This window comes from Neolamprologus brichardi, chromosome 14 (assembly GCF_056152115.1).
Source record: "Neolamprologus brichardi isolate AB-2024 chromosome 14, ASM5615211v1, whole genome shotgun sequence".
Lineage (NCBI taxonomy): Eukaryota > Metazoa > Chordata > Actinopteri > Cichliformes > Cichlidae > Neolamprologus > Neolamprologus brichardi.
In genome coordinates this window covers 26,894,202-26,912,755 of record NC_142117.1, presented here as the reverse complement: position 1 = coordinate 26,912,755, position 18,554 = coordinate 26,894,202, and the positions used below count along the sequence as shown (strand labels likewise).

At 40.6% G+C, this 18,554-nt stretch overlaps 1 protein-coding gene across 3 annotated transcripts in view; it reads left to right on the top strand.

Moving 5' to 3' along the window:
• Nucleotides 1–8,037: 8,037 nt before the first annotated feature.
• Nucleotides 8,038–18,554, top strand: part of LOC102796102 (roundabout homolog 2) — a 69,544-nt gene continuing 59,027 nt past the window's right edge. For all 3 annotated transcript variants that reach the window (XM_087851044.1, XM_087851043.1, XM_087851042.1), the window contains exon 1: nucleotides 8,038–8,702. In XM_087851044.1, coding sequence (XP_087707170.1) covers nucleotides 8,648–8,702 — 55 coding nt within the window. In that variant the 5' untranslated portion in view covers nucleotides 8,038–8,647. The remainder of the gene's footprint in view (nucleotides 8,703–18,554) is intronic.

The following is an 18,554-nucleotide window of genomic DNA, read 5'->3' as shown; positions in this document are numbered from 1 at the left end:
ACTAGTCCAAGCATGGAAACCAAACAGAGCTGTAGCAGTGCTGGTACCTCGGTGAGATTATGCAGTCTCCGTGTCAAAGAAAACAGGTGCACTTATGAATTGAGGCCAGCAGAGGACTCCCCTGAGCCTCTGCTGGAATCAGCTGCTGCTTAGTGTGCACTCTGAAAAGACCCTTTCCTCCCTTTTGTTGTTTATTCTTTCACTCCTTCGTGAGCGTTGTTGCACAAGGTCATTGTTAACTGGCTTCACACAACTGCTGCAGAAAACACACGAAAAAGAAAAACAGAGAAACCCATGTCCACGCACAGCACATGGTGTGTGTTTTATATCTGGCAAATGTATTATATATTACATATGTGATACACTGACAGTATTATCACCGTGAAACATGGTGGAGAAGCAAGACTTGAGGCCCGTGATGCAATCTGGCAGAAGAGATAAATGGGCTCTCAAGCATAAGTGGCAATTACATGAGAGTTCTATTTGTACCAAGCAATCAGTGGCTGAAGATCTGGAAACTGAGAACACTTTTTTCCCCTTCATTTCTGCAAATATCAGATTCAGTAGATACTGTTAAGTGGAGCTCATCGAATCTAGTCTGCGTTTCACAATCCCGTAAAACAAGTTACATTTTAATTGCTTTTCCATAAAACATGATTTCCCCTAAAACAACAGGAAAAAACTTACACTGCAAACTGCTGTCTGAGCCTCTGAATATATATATATAACAAAAAGCTCAGAACCACGTATGTTATGGCGGGACGTTTGTGACAGAAATGAAGCGCTGATGATGCGAATTTTAAGCTGTAAATATGCATGCATGGATGCCTGGATTACAGCTTGTGTAGCAACAGAGATAAGACAAGGAGATGGAGCCAATTTTCTGCCTGGAAAATAAAGATATAAATGCAGACATTTTTATTTTCACTTGACAAAAATAGACCAATTTTTGACTACTACTTACATTATTTTGGTCTGTATACATTCAGTTTATTTGCCTGTATATTCCAACTACTATAGCTTCTCTCCCAGCGTCCCTTTGATCTGTAAGCAGATCCAATCAATGAATTGAAACATGCCAAAAACAAACCTTTTTCTCCAGCAAGTTTCTGCTGTTAATCTTGACTTGGAGACATCCCAAGGTTGGTTTTTTGTGTTACTTACAAAAAATAACTTCAACACATCATAATTTGTGTTTAAGAGATACTTCTGGAGTGATAAACATGAACTGTTCTCACCTTTACCTTGAAACGATCAACCGAATGAATAAACTACTGAGAATTCACTTGACTCATTCTGGTAAAAGACGCTGATTTACTCCCCACCGTACATTCTTGGGTAAAGGTTAAATTTAAAGGTTGAATCTTTTTTTGTAGTCAGAAGAAAACATTCACAATGAAAGCAAGTTTATTTTCGGTACATCTTTGTTGCATCTTTGCATAATAATAAACACAGTACTAACCATGATGAAAGTTAATTTGATTGAGCCCCCTGTAAAAACTGAGAGATAGATGTGCTTAGAGTGATTCAAAGCTCCAAGAGGAGCAGCTACAAGTTCTTCCTGATGTATATTTACAGCCTTTAATCAATGTGATGTTATGCAGTCATATACAAAAGAAGCTTTCACAGGACTCTACGTGGTTCTTAGAAAAGTTCTCTCTGATTCAGTTGCTTGTAGAACCACGTTTAGCACCAATAATCTGAAGCAATTGTGTTCTGTGTGATTTCATCAGTCTCTCACATCGTTGCAGAGGAATTTTCGCCCACTCTTCTTTATAAAGTTGCTTCAGTTCATTGAAGATTGTTGGTATTCGTTTATGCACAGCTCTCTCACTACAACATTTCAATCAGGCTCAGGTCTTTGATCATGGGTCATTGCAGGAACGTGATTTTCATCCATTCTGTTGTAGATTTACTGCCCGTGCATGTGATCGTTGTTGCTGTTGGACAGGCTCACATTTGACTCTTGAGGAGCTCATGGTTGACTCAGTGACTGCTAGGTGCCCAGATCCTGTGTCTGCAAAACAAACCCTCCAAAGGACCTTGTTCCAGACGTCTTGTGGTTTGTTCAGTGACTTTGCAAATCTAATCTAACGGTTTCTCCTGCCAACCCATGTGAACAAGTCATACTTCTGCAGTCTTTTTCTTTTCGTGCTGTTGTTTTAAGATTTATCTCTTGGGATTTCTGCAGTTTGTCTGAGCGTCACACAGGTGAATTTTCTGGGACATCCACTCTTGGAAAAGTAGCATTCACTTACACCTGAATGCTAGAGATCAGCAAACTCCCAAAACTTCTGCGTTTATACAGGTGCTCACACTTCAAGTCAAGTGATTAGCTGGCAGATTTTGGCTGCCTCTGACACTCTTAATTCCTATGGAAGCAGTAAATCTGCACTTAGATTTTTCCCCACAGAGTCCTGGGAAAGCTTTCTTTTTTAAACAGGACTGTGGTTGTTAAATCCGCCCCATCACGTGACACAAGCTGTGTTGAAATCAAGTTTTGTAAGTTCAAACAACTAACAAAATTCAGTAAATGGATGAATCAAATAATCCGATAAATCAAATAAACTGGAAATTAAATACGACTGAGATTTGAGCAAACAAACCATCTTAATGAAGCTGAAGAGCGTCACTAAACCAACAAAACTACACTGTCAGTGCTTCGTTTAATTAAGCCAGAAGAATGGCACAACATCAAATTTTCACACAGCTTTTTTGCTCATGTTTTTTATGCTTAGCTGATAAGTTACATCTTTTAGTAAAACTAACGTCCAACAGATTCTAATGTGGATCCCCAGTAAATCAAAATTATGAGCTGGTAACTGAATCTCCTCCTAATATGAAAGTCATTAAAGAAGCAGTAATGAATTAATAAGTAAGACTTATGAGCTGGTAATTCGACTTTATTTGTTTTCATAAAGACTAACTTTTAATCTATTTAGGCATTATAAGAGTTCTGATGGAGAAGATGTGACTACTGGGAAAGACAATTATTTAAAATGAAGGCAGCACGCTGCAAATTATTGATCTCTGCAGCGCCCGTCTGTCATTCTGTCTGTAGTGCATGAATGATGGCTTGGGATTAAAAATACATGTTAAATGAGCAGATAGAAGCTGTAACATTCATCACACAGTGCACTGTACTGTAAGCCGCCTCATGCAGGCTCCTTTTATATAAGCTTATCAGATGCAGCAGGGCTCCTCCAGGGCTCTTCCAGCCACGTGCTCAGTTCAAACCACTCTAAAACAATATAATGTGACAGCACCATTTAAGAGCGTGACAAAGGGGGAGCCACGTTGCCATGTATTGCTCCCTCTGCTGGTCAGGGTCCCAGCAGATTTAAGAAGACAAAAAAAGCTCTTGAGTCAAATGTTGGTGCAGTAGTAGCTGCTTACCTTTGCACTCTGGTGCATTGAATGTAAATGACTTTCTGCTGTTGGCCCCGTGCTGCTGTGACACTCAGCCTATAAATAAACTCTACAGTCCCCCCGGCTATTTTCTCACACACACATACAGTACACACACATACACACACCGGGGAAACAAAACCCCTGCTCCTGTGACTAATGAAATCTGCTGACAAGATATCTTAGCAGGTCAGCAGCTAGAGGACCCTCGATCATGTAAAAAGAGATAAGAGGAGCTTAATTAGTGGCAGCGAACGGGATCCAAACATCCTGAGAGGGATGTCAGCTTTTATCAGCAAGATTCGAGATTTTTCTTTTTTTTTTGGTAAGTGCTGTGGCTGCTGTGAAAGTGAAACAGTATGGAGTTTGTCATAATGAGATGGAGCCAGACGGTGATCAGAGCCACATAAGGTCAGAGCCGGGGGGGTGGTGAGAGGCCGACAGCTGAATCTCACATTCTTCACCGCAGTCAGACAGACTGCCACATCCCACCATCTGTACCTCCCTGTACTGTCAGCACACACATATACACACATATACACACACACCTACAGCAAAGGGGAAAAAAAGACCAAGTGTCACCTTAAATCCTGCTTAATCCTAAAAGGGGAAAAAGATACTGAGTAGAAAGAAAAGAAAAGACCACCTTGTTGAGGGTTACAAGGATGTAACACACACATATATACACACACAATCTTGGGAAATCTATCTATCTATCTATCTATCTATCTATCTATCTATCTATCTATCTATCTATCTATCTATCTATCTATCTATCTATCTATCTATCTATGTGTTTGTCTGTCTGTCTGTCTGTCTGTCTAACTGTATATGAGTGTGTTAGAACAACACGTTTTTCAAAACTTAAGCTAATAAAATAATCTTACATTAAATTTGACTTTAAAAACTCATAACTAACACCTGGCACCATTGTAAAAGTTCCCATCAAGTTCTCCCCATACTTTTCTAGTTTTTGACGCTCTCTGCGTGACTCCTTTTTTGTTTTAATAGCAGAATTAGCACCACTGACATTTTATCTCGACATTTTAAGGATAAAACTGCTTTAATATCAGTGGTCACACATAATTCATTCAAATTTTCTTTTTCACATTTTCCCCAAAATTTGGTTGTAATTACAACACATTCAAACAGAAACCCGGCCAGTGTCGAACCTTATTGTTGAATGAGCTCCACGACCTTCTGAACACAATAGGTGCAACACTCTCTCCCACAGCATCTGCTCCTTTAATTGAAATGTTTCAAAGCTGAGCTGATCAGCAGGCATGTACAAATAACTACAGCCTTGGCTGAATGTCTAATGACTACCGCTGATTATTCGCTTATGCACTGAAAAACAATCTGATTCATAAGAACTCCGATTTAATGAAAGATGCAAAAACAAGTAAAACAGGGGAGTTTTGGAAGTACTCCTGTATTATCTTTGCATGTTCACAAAGGAGAAAGGAAAACATCAAAGACACAGCTCTAACTACATCCAAGCAGAATTTTGTTAATCGGGTCAGCATTATTTACTGATGACTTCTCTGAGGTTTTCCACGGAAAATAAGACCTTTATTTCCACCTGATACCTCCAGGACTCTGGCCACTTTCTTGTTGAAATGCCTCTGTGTTATACCTACTTTGCCATTGTGGCCCTTAATAAGGTCCACACTTCCACAGAAGCAGAGATCGAATCTATTGTGGGGCCCCTCTTTGTCTCCTGCCTTGCAACAGACATCTGGACCCCCTCTTCTGTTGCGCAATTTCCAGTCCTATTCAAAGGGACAAAGGAAAGCAGGCATCAAGCATCCAAAAGTCACTCTCAATCATGCTGGACTTTCACAACCTGACATGAGCACAATGAGGTGGAGGGAGATGAAGCAACGGCACCGAGGAATGGGTCTGGGCCCTGCCCCAAGGGAACTGTTTGTGTCCAGAGCTCCCTGAGAGAAAGACCCCGGCCAAACTCTAGAGGCTACAGCAGGGCCAGATTGTGGAAGAGTGGGTGTGAAACAGCAGCTGCTGAACAAATCTCGACAGAATGAGGATGACAAACAGCAGGACTGAGATGATGTGAAGTGGAGAGGACGCAGGACATGTTAGCACACACGGTTGACGCTCTCTGTCATCATTATCAGCCTCAGCAGCAGCGACAGTGATGATGAAAGTGAGAGAGCAATTATGGCTGTGCTGAGGTGTTGGAGTGATTACGGATAAACAATGGCAGTTGTCGCGAATTCAGATTGTTACTTCGAAGCACCTCTCACGAGGGGCTTTTTAGCAAAAGGAAAAGGGAAAAATGCACAAGCAAGCATGAGGAACAAGTTTCATCTTTGTGAGCGTCCAGAAACTGAGACTCATGTATGTGAAGTGTCAAGAAAAAGGAACTAATAAAGTGAATACAACAACTAGTGGCTAAAAATGACTCAAATATCAATTTAATAGGTGATAATAGAAATGAAAAAACTCAATTTAAGTTTTAATCATTAAAAACTTTACCTCACTGACACTGTTTTGGTGTCACTTTAAAGGAAAACACAGTCTTTTACTTGAATAAATGTAGCTTTTATTGAGGTTGAGGAAACTTAAAATAGCATTGTGCAGAGCATGGAGTCACAAATCAGTGTTCCTGAGCAAGACTCTGAATCCCAAAATGCTTTTATGTCCATGTCTGCCCAGACTCTTATAACATCTGTAGTGATGACTGATAAATAATTAAGTTAATGTTAGGCGGCATGGTGCAGTGGTGTGGTTAGAGCACGGTCTGGGCTTGAATCCACCTGGTGCTGAGCCTCTTCTGTGTGGATTTTCCATGTTCTGCCGGTACCTTGTTCTCCCACGCTTCCTCCCACAGTCCAAAAATATCCATGTTAGGTTAAAGGCTGATTCTAAATCGTCTGTAGGTGTAAATGGTTGTCTGTCTCTCTGTGTTAGCCCTGTAATAGACTACCATCTGGTCCAGGTTGTATCCCTGGATGGAAGTTGATGGAAAACAAAAGTGCCAAAATTAGAAACATCCTGAATCAGATTTATGAAAAACTATTCTACTGTATTTAGGGCTATTGTCCTAAAAGCTCCCTGAAAAGCCTTAAGTTGATTCAACACACTGAAGCACACAGAGTACTAATGGAAGCTAGAAAGAGAGATCATATTTCTCTCTTATTATTGTCTCTTCATTGGCTCCCAGTTAAGCCCAGATTTAACTTCCCCGCATACAAAATCTTAGATGATCAGACAGTATCATATCTTACAGACCTCAGAGTATCATATGGTCCCAACAGAGCGCTTCCTTCTCAGAGAGCAGGCTTCTTGCGGTTCCTAGTTTCTAAAAGTAGAACAAACTACCAGGCTCCTCTCTCCAGCTCCCAGTTTGGGTTCAGGAGACAGACACCCTGTCTACTACTAAAATGATGTCCGGATGGCCAGATCAGGTGGCCATGAAACATCCCTTGGTTATTCTGCTGTAGTCTCTGCTTCTGCTGAGGACCCATGACGCTCTGAGTATTTTCCTCCACTTTCCTCTTATTATTTTCACAACTTCATGTTAGTAACTGCTGTAGTCTGTCCTTTTTCTATTTATCATCTCTCTGTCATCAGCAAAATCTTTCCTCTTAATCTCAGACTGCTCCTGCACCCACTGTACAGTTTGGGCTTGATTTTCTTGGAGATTTCTTTCTGTGAAAAAGGACTTCTTCCTTCCCACTGTCCTCAAGTGCTAGCTCAGTAGAGATGGTCTGATTGGCGGTGTTTCCTCTGTAACATTGGTCTATATATGTCTTTATCTTTCAATATAAAGTGCTGCTCGATGACTGTGGCTGTGAACTAAAACTAAATAAATAAAACTGAATTTAACTTGTTCTGCTGTTACCAATTTACCGCACGGATTAAATGACCAGAAAAGCGTCAACACTTCAGCACTTTATCCTGGGATATTGATCTAAAAATGTCTGTAGTTTTTCATAGATTATTGAGCTGCAGCCAAAATTAATTTTTATTGTTAAAGGAACTTTTGACCTGAATCACCAAAATTAAAGGAAGTTATATCTTCCAGGTCCAAGTATTTGTTTGTTACAAATTTGAGGACATTTTTATTCAGGCATTAAAGAGATGGATGGACTCCCAAGTCAAAAATGCAATGCAGTTCTGGCCAAGCTATGCTGATGCCAAGGCATTAAAAATCCCCATATTTGCCATGTAACTTATTCTACTGAGAGTTTAGATCTTGGAATCTGAACCTTAAGTCTAGGATTTACCCTCTAACCCACTGGTTCTGGTTCTCAACCTTTTTGTGTGACTCTGAAATTGTAATGCTGCCCTACATTACAACCCAAGAGCATTTCTATTGGCTTACATTAATATTAGACATAAAACCACCTTTAAGATCTTCACATTATTAGCCATAATTAGTTTTCAGTATTTTTCGTCATTAGCCAATATAGACATTAAAAACACACCCTTTACCTGAAACACAAGTATCATTTCTAATAAAAGTGACTTCCACACTGACGCTTATACTACCACAGTTCATAATAAGACCAGCAGCTGCGCCCCTTCTGCAAGTTTTATTTCACGCTCCCGTCCTGTGAGGGCACTTTGAGAGCGCAGATGTCGTGTCTGTCTCTTTAAAACACAGACTCCTGGAGGTTGGCGAGGATTGTTGCGGATCTGGGAGTGCGCAGCTCGGCTCGGCATGTTCAGCGCTTCATATTCGCTCAAACTGACGTTGCAACCCGCAAGTGCCCGACTCTGAGCAGAGGAAGAGGAGAGGAATTGTTTTATTTATGACCGGGCTAAATATAGCTAAGCCCCCCCACCCCATCTTTTTTATTTTATTTTATTTTTTTGTTTTGTTTTCGGCAGCAGCAGAGGGGGCATCTTAGGAAGAAGTCACTGTGCGTGTGAGCGACCATGCGGACACTAAGAAGTGATGCTGTTGAGTTTTGTTATTAGGTTTCTCCTCCCGGGCGGTGCTGATGCTGATCCTGCTGCTGTCATGGGTTTCTGGGAGTGACATCAAAGTTTTTTTTCGGGCTGATCTCAAACGTTTGAATATTCCAGCTGAGACTTCGTTTTCAAAGCCATCAGCTCGGCTAGTTTTCTTTAGTAAAATCCGTTTTTTCTTTTCTTTTCTTTTCTTTTTTTTCCATGACTGGAGTTTTGGTTTAACTGATCATTTTGACGCTGAGTCCCTCAAGAGAGCTGCAGACTCCGGCGGATTTGGCACCGGGAGAGTGAGGAGATGAACGTTGCCAATTTACTACTTGTGACTGTCTCCTTCGTCAGCGTTTCTTCAGGTAAAACGATGTTAATTCTACAAAAGTCTCGTATAACTGGCTCTTTCTCACACGCACACGTGCACGCGCACTAACAGCCCATATGGCGTGACTGCCTCCTAGTTGTGCTTGGCTTTTCTTATCGTGTTTTCTGTCCCTCCAGATGGATGTAGATGTTGTGTTTAGCTTCATTTCAAACACCCCTACAGCTGTGGGAACTGAACACATCCTCCCCAACAACAGATGGATTTTAAACTGGAAATGTCACATGTGCATTCATTTTTATTTAATTATTTTAATGCCACCGATGAATGCCAGCAAGACTCTCATGTTCTCAGTGTCCCCTTGGTCCCTGAAGTGGCCACACAGCGAAACCATTAGACCACAGCAGAGGTCAAAAGAAGCTCCACTCAAGCAAAAGCGAAACCATTAAACTCTCACTTTTAATCCAGCTGTGAGCGCAGAAATTGTGAGGGGTAGTGCAATAGCCTGACAAGCCACCACCCTCCAGGCGTGCTTATAGAGGCGCACACACATTATCAAAGATGCTTTTAAAAGATCATTTTTGATTACCTTTGACAAAAGGATTATATTTTAATCGTTGCTCTAGTAACAGCTTAAATTTCCAAGCCTTAATCCAAAGCATGAATAAAAGCAGGGCTCAGAAAAAAAAAAACAATTCATGAGAGTGCAGATGTTTTGTTTTGTTTTTTCATTGTCAATGGGGCTAAAAAAATTTAATGTTAAGGAAATTAAATTTCGACTCAGTGGACATGAAAGGAAATAAATCTCTCTTGATTAAATGATGTATTTACATTTTAGACCAAAGCCTCATTAATACTGGATTTGCACAGCCAGTGGAAACACTGAAATTTTAGAGTTTTTGAAAGATTGAAAAAAATACACAGACAGTTCTGGAATTATTTCAACTATACCTCCAAAAGGATCCAGTGGTACTGCTGTAGAACTTTTTGTTGCATAGTTTACTTGGATGGCTTGACTGACAGCTTGTGACACTGATGTTATTCAGGATTATATTAGATTTAATAACTGGACTCAAAGATTTTTAATCCTGAAAAGAGTCCTCAGAAAACTTTTAGAGTTAGTGATGGAAACCTTTAAAACCCTTGTTTACAGTTGCAACAATGTCTACACATATCCCCAAAATTACGTGCAGAGAAAATGCTTCACAGGAAACTTTTTGTTGCTTTTTTGACAAAAATGATTATTAAGCCTTTAAAGTAACACATTCAGTTTGGTTTACAACATCTGTTTGAATCATTATGACATCACAGGCCTAGAGACTGGTTGGCAACCTCCAGTTACAAAAAAACAGAAGAAAAAATACGTGTTCCCTTACTGGTTGGTGATTGGTTGCTGAAGGTTACTGACTGTGCTGCATCAAAATCCTCCAAACAATTGCTTTGGTCACTAGCAAACTGCCACATTCATTAGTTAGCATGGAAGAAGCTAACTTATTTGCAAAGACTTGCTTTGAAGGCAAATGTTTTCCGTTTCTTGGTTGGTGACTGTTTGCAAACAAGTCGTTATCTTCCCTGCAAGCACGAAATTCCTCTTTGCAACCAATTTCACCTCGCCATTTATAGCAACCACTCACCTGTCTATACATTTTTAACTAATCACCTGTTGTTTTGTTTAGTTCTGACCAACTTTGGGGGTAAAGGATTTGACTTCTGCTGCTAAACTGTGCTTGCACGCTTGTTTATGCTGGCAAGTTATAGCACCCAGGGGTTTTACTCGCATTGCTGGTAAATGTTAAAGTCTGGAGTGGAGTGGGTATTTCCTCTTGTCCCGCCTCTACGATACAGCGTGTTCCCATATGTATTTTCATAAAAGCATTCGTGAAGAGGATTCGAACAGGCTTCATGACTCCTGCTTGAACCGCGCTCAGACAAAAACACCACCGGTACACACAGCCTAGCAGTTTTTCACAAAGCCTCCGTGTGATTGCGAACAACAATGGCCTGCCTCACAATGTGCATGTAATTCAGCCCAGCAGCTCGCCTCTCGCGCAGACATGCAAACTGAACCTCAATTAATAGACTTCAATACGTCTCATTGAAATTTCTGTTATCTCGAGCTGTATTCAGACTCAGCTGTTGTGGTGCTTGCTGCAGAACTAATCGATGCTAAACAATCCTTAGCTGGTGATTTGTGTCCGCTCCGATCCCTGCGGTCATTACTTAGCGACAAATGTGGCTCAGGGCTGACTAAAGCTTCCTACAGTACTTCTTGATAAAAAGAACACAGATGATGAAACCACTGCAGAGGGGAGGTAGTCGTCTAATGTGCCACAGCCTCGAGTCATGTTGCCGGATGCTGATGATGTCCCACTTCTGGTAGAGTGGCTGATGACATCATTTAGAGTTTAGATGATGGAAGAGGAGGACAGTTGCTAAACAAAGGCTTCAGTTCTCAGTCTGATGCCAGAAGAAAATCAAACCCGACTCCTCGGCTTTGAAATGTAGTCTGCTGTGACATGTTATCACCCTCCCGCAGAGATTACTTGGCAATGTCACAAGAACTCCTTGAATGTTTTGGCCCTTTTAAGTATGTAAATGAATTGAAATGAGAAAAAAAAGGAAAGAAAAAAACATGAGTGAATTTCAGCAGACAGCCACGAGCCCCAACTACAAGCTGCCAGCCTTCTGCTTCTGTCTCACTTTAACTTTCGTGTAAAGTTCGCCTCTGAGCTTTCTGCAGGTTGTTGTTGGTTGTGTTTCTGTTTTTGTTTTTTCCACCAGATATAAAGCTGTGAGCTGAGACAGGTCCAGGTGTTTTTGTGTGTGTGTGTGTGTGTGTGTGTGTTTAACTCCGAGCCTGGGTGTTGATAAAAGGCTCTGAGATATGAAGCAAAACAGGACGTCCCCTCGGTGTCTCTGTTGTTTTCACACATTAGCATGACTGCAGTACACTTCTGCTCCTGGGGAGGATGCGGGGTTAATATTTGTAAATACTAATTAATGAAAGCAGCCCCCAGCCTTATGAAACACCACAGCTAGGAGCCAAGAAACGCCAGATATAGCCCGAATAACCAGCTTGTAAAATGCAATCGTGATCTCCCTCTCAGCTCCTACCCGGCTTACTTTGCGTGTTAGATGAGGCAGAGATGTAGGAGACGCCTTGAGCAAACATGTGGGCGTGTGTCAGAGAGAGAGAATTAGGACCAATGCAATAACCTGTCTATCAGATCTGCCTGTGGCATTAATGAGCTTTCATTAAACTGTGGTTGCACGCTTTCTCTGGATTTCTTTCTCGGTTTTTTGTTTTTTCCTTTTCTTTGTGTATAAAAGGGAAAATTCCCACACATCAGTTGCAGTTATTACAATTATTCCATCTAATCATCACGGATGATTCATCACGGATCATCAGTTCATAACGAGTTAAATCTGTATCAGCTCTAAATCTGCTTAGATTTTTTTAATACCACTGAAAAGAAAACAAAAAATCCTGCATGAATTTATGTTGTGTGTTGCAGATACTGGACATGATAACACTCACAAACCACCTTTTTTAGGTATGCCTGTTTAACTGCTCAGTAATATAAATATCCAATCAGCCAATCGCATGGTAGAAACTGTACATTGAGGCACAGCTTAAGATGTCCTGCAGTATAGTTCTGTTTATATGGCATCAAGTAATGACAACAGTCACCTCAAGGCACTTTATATTGTAAGGTAAAGAGAAAATCCCAACTATCAAATGATCACAATGGGGATGAAATGTGATTTAAGTGACTTTGAAGGTGGCATGCTTGGTCTGAGTATTTCAGAAACAACCTTCTCGAGGGTTTACAGAGGATGGTTAGAAAAAGAGAAAATATCCAGCGAGCGGCAGTTCTCTGGGTGAAAATGCCTTATTGATGTTAGAGGTCGGAAGAGAATGGCCAGACTGCTTTGAGCTGCTGGGAAGACAACAGCAAGTCAAATAACCACTCGTTACAACCAAGGCAGACGAGGAGCATCTCCGAACGCACAACATGACAACCCTTGAAGCATGTGGGCTATATTGCTAACCCCAAGAATTTCCCACTGCTCAAGTAAAACCAGGTTACTTGAATGTATGGTGCTATCGTGCTTATTGCTAAAATTAGCCTGTTTTATCATATTTACTTATGGTAGAACTTAATTAATATTCTGAGAAATGACACTTTGACACACCGAAGGGTTCAGCTTTCAGGTCAGTGCATACATGTCTCGTAAATGTTTTGCAGCTGCACTGGGCTGTCTTTTTCAGGAAAACAAAGCTTTAAGATCCACTGTCAGCAGTGTTACTTTGTAATACATCAGTGATGGCATTACATTTCTGTTTAATGCACTAATGTCAGGCAACACTGCTCCTGAATTAAGTAATCATATTACAGTTACTCCATCCATTTTTTGCCTGGTTACCAGAAAAGCAGTTTCAGCAGAGATGCTCAGACCCCGCACCAGAGGGACATAATCTCTCCAGCATGATAAAAACCTAATGTGCCTTTATGTGTACACACACATGCACATAGCCTTTAATTTTCTGTGCAAAGGTACAAACATTACAAACTGTACTTTGCTGTTGGTTGTTTTTATAGGCCAGAAGCCTGGGTGGGGGAAGTCATAAGGTGAACAAAAGTCCAGTCTGCAATGTTTCAAGATTTTCTCCATCACTAAAGAGAATCTTCTCATCCAAGCAATAGCACCACGCACAGTGAGATAAATGTGCGCACCTCTGACATTGCGAGACAAAATCTTTTTTGCCGTCATCCGCATGCAAACACAGAAAACTTCATCTTACGGAGCTTTTTCAAAAGCTGCTGTTCATGTGTGGACAAAAAAGCCAGGCTGTAATCCACCATCCACTTCTGCAAAAACTGCATCAAAGCTTCCCAAACACCAAGCTACTGACAGAAAACCCCCGATGCAAAGTGATGCTCCACATTTGAGCGTGCCAGTGCCATAACCCGAAGCTTGGTTTTTGAAAGGGTAACAAAAGCTACGATGAACCGGCTTACAGCACCACACCTGGTTTAACATGAGTGGTGGTAGGTTTGTGGGCTTGTTTTTGCTGACTTTGCTGTTGGTTTGTGGTGACTTTAAAGAAGGATCAATTTTGAATGGATTTATGCTGATCCGTGGCCATATATAACATCAAAGTGTCTGACACTTCCGTGGCAGTGCATTCATAATGCCAAGATAATGTCACAAGTAGTGAAACAAATTACTCTCTACAGGCAGTAAATAACTTTTATGCAAAACCGCAATGTTATTTTTTTAAATAACAAAACTGAGACTGAATATTGGACCCTAAGTGTAAATAGGCGCCTATTTACACTTAGGGTCCAATATTCAGTCTCAGTTTTGTTATTTAAAAAAAGCAAAACCAGATAGCAAGGAAACATTGAAACAACGTTGAGTCAATATCAGGCGACGTCATTGAATCAACGTTGAAGTGTGACGTTGACCTAACGTCACTCTTGCATCCTTTTTTAATGTTGAAACAACGTCAGGTTTTGATGTTGAATCAATGTTGAAACCTGACATTGAATCTGACATTGAAACAATGTCAGATTCTGATATTGAAACACTGTTGAGCTATGGTGTTGATTTTCCAGCTCTTTCGCACAGTTGCTTTTTATTAAAACAACAGTTAAATCATGACTGGAAATCTACCTTTCTTTATAGGTATTTTAACCAATACTAAACTACTGCATGTTTCCATCAATACTTAAACCACCTAAACACATAATTGTACTTATTCCTCAAATTGGACACCCTTTATAAAAACAACAACAACAAATGTCTCACAATGTATCATGTCAATATTAATATCCTAAAATAAGAAAGCATTGCATGTGATGTAACAGAGAAAAAAAATAAACAAAAAAAGGTCAATAGGCATGTTTCGTTTGCTAAATACTTTATTAAAAGACAGTTTCCTATTTACATTTATATGTTTCACAGAAGTTTGTAATTTTTTACTCTGGGATGGGGATGCATGATGTGCGTCCTGCACCACCCATACCCATACGATCTGGGGCGTATCGGAGCCATTTCTGCACTGCTTGTGCAAAGACAAACTCGGACATAGAGTTTGCCCCTAACTGCTGCGTCAGGCCATCTAGGAAAAAAATACACACACACAAACAAAAAAAGTGAATTAGAGCACATGAATAAGCTCTTGTTAACTGTCTTCAGCGGGGAGAAAGTATGTAAACTCCTAGGCTGATAAACATGAAAGTCACCAGGCGTAAATCTGCAAACTGCCGCATTTGATTCCCAAAGAGCTATGAGCGGAAAAAGTGATAAGTCTTAGCATGGTGTGCCGTGTATCCTTTAAAACAAAATAAACATGGGGTCCTCGGGCTGTACAACTACAACCCGAGGACTAAACAAGCCAAAGACCAAAGACTCCATCTCCAGATTAACCGGACATGAAAGTCTTGTTATTAAGAAAGACAAAGTAATATAGCAAAAAAACTGTAAAACTTACCACCATATATGCATTTGCAGAGTGCTGTATCTTTAAATGCCATTTTTTGCTTTGTCTGGTCCTTGGTTTTTTTCCCTGCCCACTTGAGTACCGAGGCCAGCTCGTTTATAATGGCATAAGTATTGCCTCTGGATTTGCCCTTGCAAATCCAGAGGCAATACCCCAGCATCTACCGATTCATTGCAGCAGGGATGGCGGATGGCTCTGACCTCCTCACGGAGTTCGTTAACAGCTGTCGTCAGGTCTGACAGCATAGCTAATATATTTTGTGAGTCGCATCTGTTTAAAAAAAACAATTCCAGAAAGATTAATGGCCTAAGCAGTGAGAGGCGAAAAACTAATAAATAAATAATAAAACGCAGTTTACGTGTGGACGTGCAACGTAAAGTTAGGTGAGCGTGCAACGTAAAGTTTGAATTGAGTGCGAATCGAAGCGGGTGCTCTCCAATCATTAAAAGTAACAAAGTCATTGAACACATTTATACAGTTACCTTTACGTTTATCAATCATATATCACAGATTTACAATTTTTTGTAGTACTATGCTAAAAAGCAACTACAGAGCGAAAGTCTGGGTCAAGAGCCGAGGCGACGGCAAGAACAAAGGAACCTTCGAAGCGTTAAGCTTTGTAAGGGAATATAACGGAAAAGTATGAAACGAAAATGTTTTCTTTGTTGACTTTGTTCGCAGTGCAATTTATTTGTTGCCGGATTGTAAGATGAAAGTAGACACAATTTCGGGCACCCACATTTTGTCCGAAACTTTACATTAACAAGTTTGTTTGTTTTTTACTGTTATTCAAATGCAACCGTGGAAATAACGAATAGAACAAAAGTAATTCATTCTTACCTTATATTAATCGTGGTGCAGGCCAGTGCAGTGCATGAACTGATGCCTTCTCCGGTCAATTCTGCTGAGAGTAAATCTAATGTCCCGCTCTACTGTACAAGACAATGGTTACCTGAAGGGATGTACCACTGTAAGAGGGGGGGCTATGGAATAGTCCAAGTGGTAGCAGCTTTAATTTCCCGCTCAACCATAAATCAATGGTTTTTCAACGTGATTGTTGTCACCTTGTCAACTATAAATAGATCAACAATCAACGGTGACAGAACAACAGTGAATCAATGTTATTTCAATGTCAGTGTCAGGTTTCATCAGTATTTCAATGTTGTTTCAACATTGGTTTTGTGTTGACATTTCAAGCCTGACGATTCTGATGGTTCAGATGGAAAATCAACATCTGTTCAATGTCTCCTTGCTATCTATATTGAAAAGTGTGCGCACACTTTTCAATATTTTTAAGAGCTGATTAAAAATAAATGACCATAAGGATATTGATACGGCCGATATTTATTGAAGCGTTTCATTTAAGAGCGAAAATATCTTTTTTCATGTTGAAGTGTAAACATGTATCATGTATGGATTTACTGCATTTCTCTCTGTAAAGCACCTCTTGCTCTGATACATTCGTGTGTTTACCGGTTAGCCTTGAGAGTATTCCAGAGTGTGATAACCTTGCAGGGGGGCGGCACACTCTTGCTTAAATAAAGCTCCCGTCATATTGGACGTCAGCTCAAGGTTGACTGCCATTCACGCTTATGGCTCAACTTGCCTCCGCATTGCCCCTCACGCTTGCAGAAGTTAACATGTTTAAAAGCTTCTCATTGATTCGTCCGCTCTGACGCCGCAGCGCAGCGATGAAACGCGCTTAGTGGCTACAGGGGGCCTAACAAGGTTTTGTTTTCTGCTTTAACCTACAATTGAGGGTTGCTGGATCAACACGCACGTTAAATTGGATATTTCACCAGTGTGGAGCTGATATCTGCCGATGTCCTGTTGATTTTAGCTGTACTTTCTGCTGAGAGCTTTAACCCTCGGTTCTTTAAAATAACTGCCCTCATAAATGTGAGTCTGTGCACTAAATGCTGCAACAGACTCATGTCAAAGCTTTGCATTTTCTGTGCTTATTTTGAAACTCTGCCGTACAGCGTGCTTAGCCAGTGCGCTTCCTAACTTGTTCATCTCTTGTAAATTAAGTCATTTCACACCAGGATGCGCCAAATTAAAATTTTTCACACAAATCAAGTCACACTCTAAATTCCCCTATGCACTCGGAGATCTCCGAGGACCTGCGGGCTCTAATGTGCCGTGTTTATGATCCGACTAAAAACATACCTTCTCTGAGGTCCCCATTATCAGCGGTGACATTTATTTTTCCACGACACAAACAGGTTGACAGAGTTTCTTTTTTGCCGAAAGGTGCTTTCAACCGCCGCACCGCAATCTTCTTGTCACGAGGCAAACGTTGCTGTGAAAGTATTGTTTCTCACAAAGAAAATGTGCTGCTGTCATGCTCATAGCGGCGTAGACTTTTCACTGATTGCACACTTGTCGCAGGAGCAAGTTGCTGCTTGTCACTTTGGCCACCTGAAGCTGTTTTGCTGTTATTTTTCTGCTTTGACGAGACTATTTTGTCTGTAGCGCATCAACATGGTGCCACGCTGATTCTGTTATCTGTAGTAAGTGCCCGTTGACTCTTATTAATAATACCAAAGCTGGCTTCGGTTGGAAAACGTTGCCTCTAATGCACTTTAAGACACAGCTGGGCTGAGTTTCCCAAAATGAAAGCACTGAATTTGATTTCAGGATTTTGAAAAGTATCCTATTCAAATATGAGAAAACGAAGACACAAAGATTTGTCACAGTGACATTTGTGCTATTCAAATCAACTGAATAGGGTGAGGGCACAGTGAGTACAAGGACAGCTCAACATTGCAGAATAGAGAGCTTTAACTACGGTATTATACACTCACAATAAAGGGATTAAAATGACCCCTGTTAACAGTTGATAGCATTATTAATGGCAGACGGATGGCTTTATGCAGTAGGCGAAATGATGAGGTAATCGCTGAGATTAGCTGGTATTACTGTAAATATACATAATGTCATTTGTCTGTATTAATCTGACTTCTTATCTGTTCTTCTTGGAGACATAATTGTAGATATTCACAGAAATAAACGGCTCCAAGAGTTTTTGTTATGAGCAAAGCTTTATTTAGTTAAGATAATATTAGATGAGACTTCATCACCCTGAAGGAACTTTGTCTTGAACACAAAATTAGAAATACATATGGCACTCATTCAACATCAAAATGTCCTCTGCAAGAGAGGTCCCGTGTGCATCTGTTCCCATGCCACGATCCCTCAAAATGACAAATATTATACACATAAGCGTGTCCCACAGAGGAAAAAATGTGCTCCACTCAAACTGCATTAAAGAAAGCATTAAAGCTGCACCGATATATTATTGATGTGAAGAGTGGATGTGCAAAAGGGTCAATCTTAGTGAGAAACCCACTGAGAATCACCAGCCAACAGCACACT